The 3,292-nt window shown below is 44.3% G+C and overlaps 1 protein-coding gene across 1 annotated transcript; it reads left to right on the forward strand.

Annotated features, from left to right (window-relative positions):
* Nucleotides 1-169: 169 nt before the first annotated feature.
* SARC_13667 (hypothetical protein) lies at nucleotides 170-3,284 on the forward strand (the record flags this gene model as incomplete). The annotated part of the gene is made up of 4 exons (XM_014292202.1): nucleotides 170-334; nucleotides 833-1,266; nucleotides 1,926-2,155; nucleotides 2,860-3,284. Coding segments are annotated over 4 exons (1,254 nt in total), but the record flags the coding sequence as incomplete, so codon positions are not given.
* Between the last annotated feature and the right edge of the window lie 8 nt (nucleotides 3,285-3,292).

Genomic DNA, 3,292 nt, shown 5'->3' on the forward strand with positions numbered 1-3,292 from the left:
ATATATATATATATATATATATATATATATATATATATATATATATATATATATATATATATATATATATATTATGTTTAACTAAGTAATTAACTTATTGAATATTTATTCAATTATCTTTAATTAACTGTTATAGCAGACAATTAATTAATCAATTAAATATTTATATATGTTTATTCCTATTTGTTTGTTAAATTTACCCTCACAGGTTGAAGACTTGTCGTCGGTGCTGCACGACAAACAGTCGACTGAGCTCTTGCGCATTATCACGACGCGGTTGAACTCAGTCGACATATTCGAGAGCTTACCACAGGCACTGGTACTACTACGACAGGTGGGTAAAAACTTGGTTTATACATACACAGAAGAACCTGGTTGATTATACGTACGCAGAATCATTTAGTGTATATATACACGGACACACATTACACACAATTACACTCACACATATACACGTATGTACACAAACCTGTCATATCATGAGCTTGCTACAGGCACTGGTGCATACTACTATAAATGAAGGGTAGTGATGCGTCCTCAATATGACATGCGCTGATTTCAATTCTTGTTTTGTTCACTCCAGACACCCAGCTATCTATCCCAGTAGATGTAAACATGGATACCACAACTCGTTCCCATATATATCAATTCATTCAACATACTTCCCCACTATACGCTAACCATCCATGCCAATATCTGCCCCCATTTACCCACAGGAATTGGTCCTCATGCACCCATTTGTTCATCCTACTATCTGCACCCATTTACCCACAGGAACTGGTCCTCATGCACCCTTTTGTTCATCCTACTATCTGCACCCATTTACCCACAGGAATTGGTCCTCATCGGTGTACGCATAGTGGCTCGGGATTTAGGCCTCGATGTGTTTGAGCGGCTGCCCACACTCACACCAGTGGTACTGCCTGAGCCCAAACGACCAATCAAAACAGCGCAAACAGCCCACAACACACGGCCTTCCACCAACCAAAACACTCCGATATCAACACCAGCATCTACTCCTGGTCCATCAACCAATCACAACCCGCAGAATGACAACTGGGGCCGGGCCCCGTCTGCCCTGGGCACGAGTTCCGTGTCGTATGCGACAACCAGTACAATTATTGCCACGACAAGACCAACAAATAACGTACACAACGTACACGCCATCCCACGCGTTATCTATGTGCGTGTGTACGGTGCTGCCACGTGTAGGTTTTGTGCCTTTCGAGTGAATAGCGATTTCTCGATGGAGGCATTTGACATCAGGTGTGTTAAATGATCTACCAAAGGATTCTTATATATATATATATTAAAGTATATATATATATATATGTGTGTGTGTGTGGGTGTATATGTATATGTATATACTTATAGACGCATTTGTCCAATGTGCGCGTGCGTGATATATACACACATGTTTGTGTATCTGCATATGGCTATGCCCCTCGTGTGCGGTGTAGTACCTGCTCTGGGCTTATTTTGTATATTCGATTGCATGTATTCGTTTTGGTTGACAAGTCTTGTAAGTTTGTTTTAGGTTTTAGGGTTTAGTCGAGGTCAGGGACTGCATAGCTTTGCATTGACTGCCTGTGCACGCGTGACTGCCTGTGCACGCGTGACTGCCTGTGCACGCGTGACTGCCTGTGCACGCGTGTTGCTTTGTTTTTTTACTATTTAGGTTACACTGTTTATAAACGAATTTTTTTTTGCTATATAGGTTACACTGTTTTTTTACGATATACTCATCTATACAGTCATAGTACTGTGCTATATAGTAACAGTGCGCTTCCATATACAGCCGAGCCAAGCATGGAATCCACTTCATATCATCGAAACAGTTCTCGCAAACGGATATAGCTGTCCGAGAATTTGCGATATGTTTCATATATATTAACGATAACTCTTTGCGGCGTCATCATGCGCAGCGCCACGGCCATGGGGGTTTCCAACAGCGTGTTACAAATTGACAGAGTGACCGTTGTGTCGTATAGTGCACCGTACGACAAGCGGTCTCACGCGCCCAAGAACACACACAGCCACAGCAACAGCCACAGCCACAGCAACAGCCACAGCCACAGCACCCGACAGCACACAGACACAGACGTACACACACGGGAGACCACCGGAGGCAAGCGGAGGATGCCTTTCCAACATGGTACGATGTTGTGTGGGCTGTGTGTGGGTCTATTAGCTGTGCACAAGGTGTTGGTTACGGATATGTGTGGGCGTATGAGCTGACGAGAGGGTTAGGGTTTGGGGTTTTACGGGTTTAATGTTTTGGGTTTTAGTAGTTTGATGTTTTGGGTTTTAGTGGTTTAATGTTTTGGGTTTTAGTGGTTTAATGTTTTGGGTTTTAGTGGTTTAATGTTTTGGGTTTTAGTAGTTGAATGTTTTGGGTTTTAGTGGTTTAATATTTTGGGTTTGTGTACGTGTGTGTTGGTGTCTTATGGTTTAGGGCTTTATATGTGCTTTCAACAAAGTCGCACAGAGGCGAACGGTATGTCACCAACACGGACGAAGCGGTTCCATCTGAGTGTGTACGTACGTACAATCCTTACACATCATACGTACGTACAATCCTTACACATCATACGTACGTACAATCCTTGCACATCATACGTACGTACAAGCAACTCGTACACATGGTGTTTTATAGACACATCTATGCACGCATAAACTGGAGCGCTATGGACATACATTCAGGGGAGTGGTAGCGGACGAAACGACGGAGCTACGTATCCGTACAATGCAATTCCAAAACAGAACACATATTTAGAAATAATGTACAAAATCAACAGTATCCACTCACCCACACGAGCCGTTCTCCTCTGCATCCCCTACCCACCCACAACTGCGTAGATACGAACAAAAGGGCAAAACTAGCCCACATTACCGGCTCAGCGAAAAAAGGTACGTTTCGGTCCGAATCTATGGTGCGGAGGACACTTCGAGTGATCCGGGTGGTCGCTGAGTTGGCCGAGTTATGTGCCAAGATCACCGCTCACGGCATGGGGTACATCATCCTGACCAATCAGAACGTCTCCAGGGATACCCGGTTGAGCGCTGGTACAAACGCGTCCCGGAATAGTACTGGGACGGATTTGGGTGGCGGGAAGTTCGGTACGGACACGGGTTTGGATATAGCACAGGCGTATACGAAACTGAGTGAGGTCGACAGTGAGGATGGTGTAGGTAGCGATCTGGATGATCTCGTGCTGCAGTTGGTGTCATTACCACCTGTGGCGATGACGGGCACACCGACACATACACCGGCTAACCCAAATGTAAGTGC

This window comes from Sphaeroforma arctica, assembly GCF_001186125.1.
Source record: "Sphaeroforma arctica JP610 unplaced genomic scaffold supercont1.3571, whole genome shotgun sequence".
Lineage (NCBI taxonomy): Eukaryota > Ichthyosporea > Ichthyophonida > Sphaeroforma > Sphaeroforma arctica.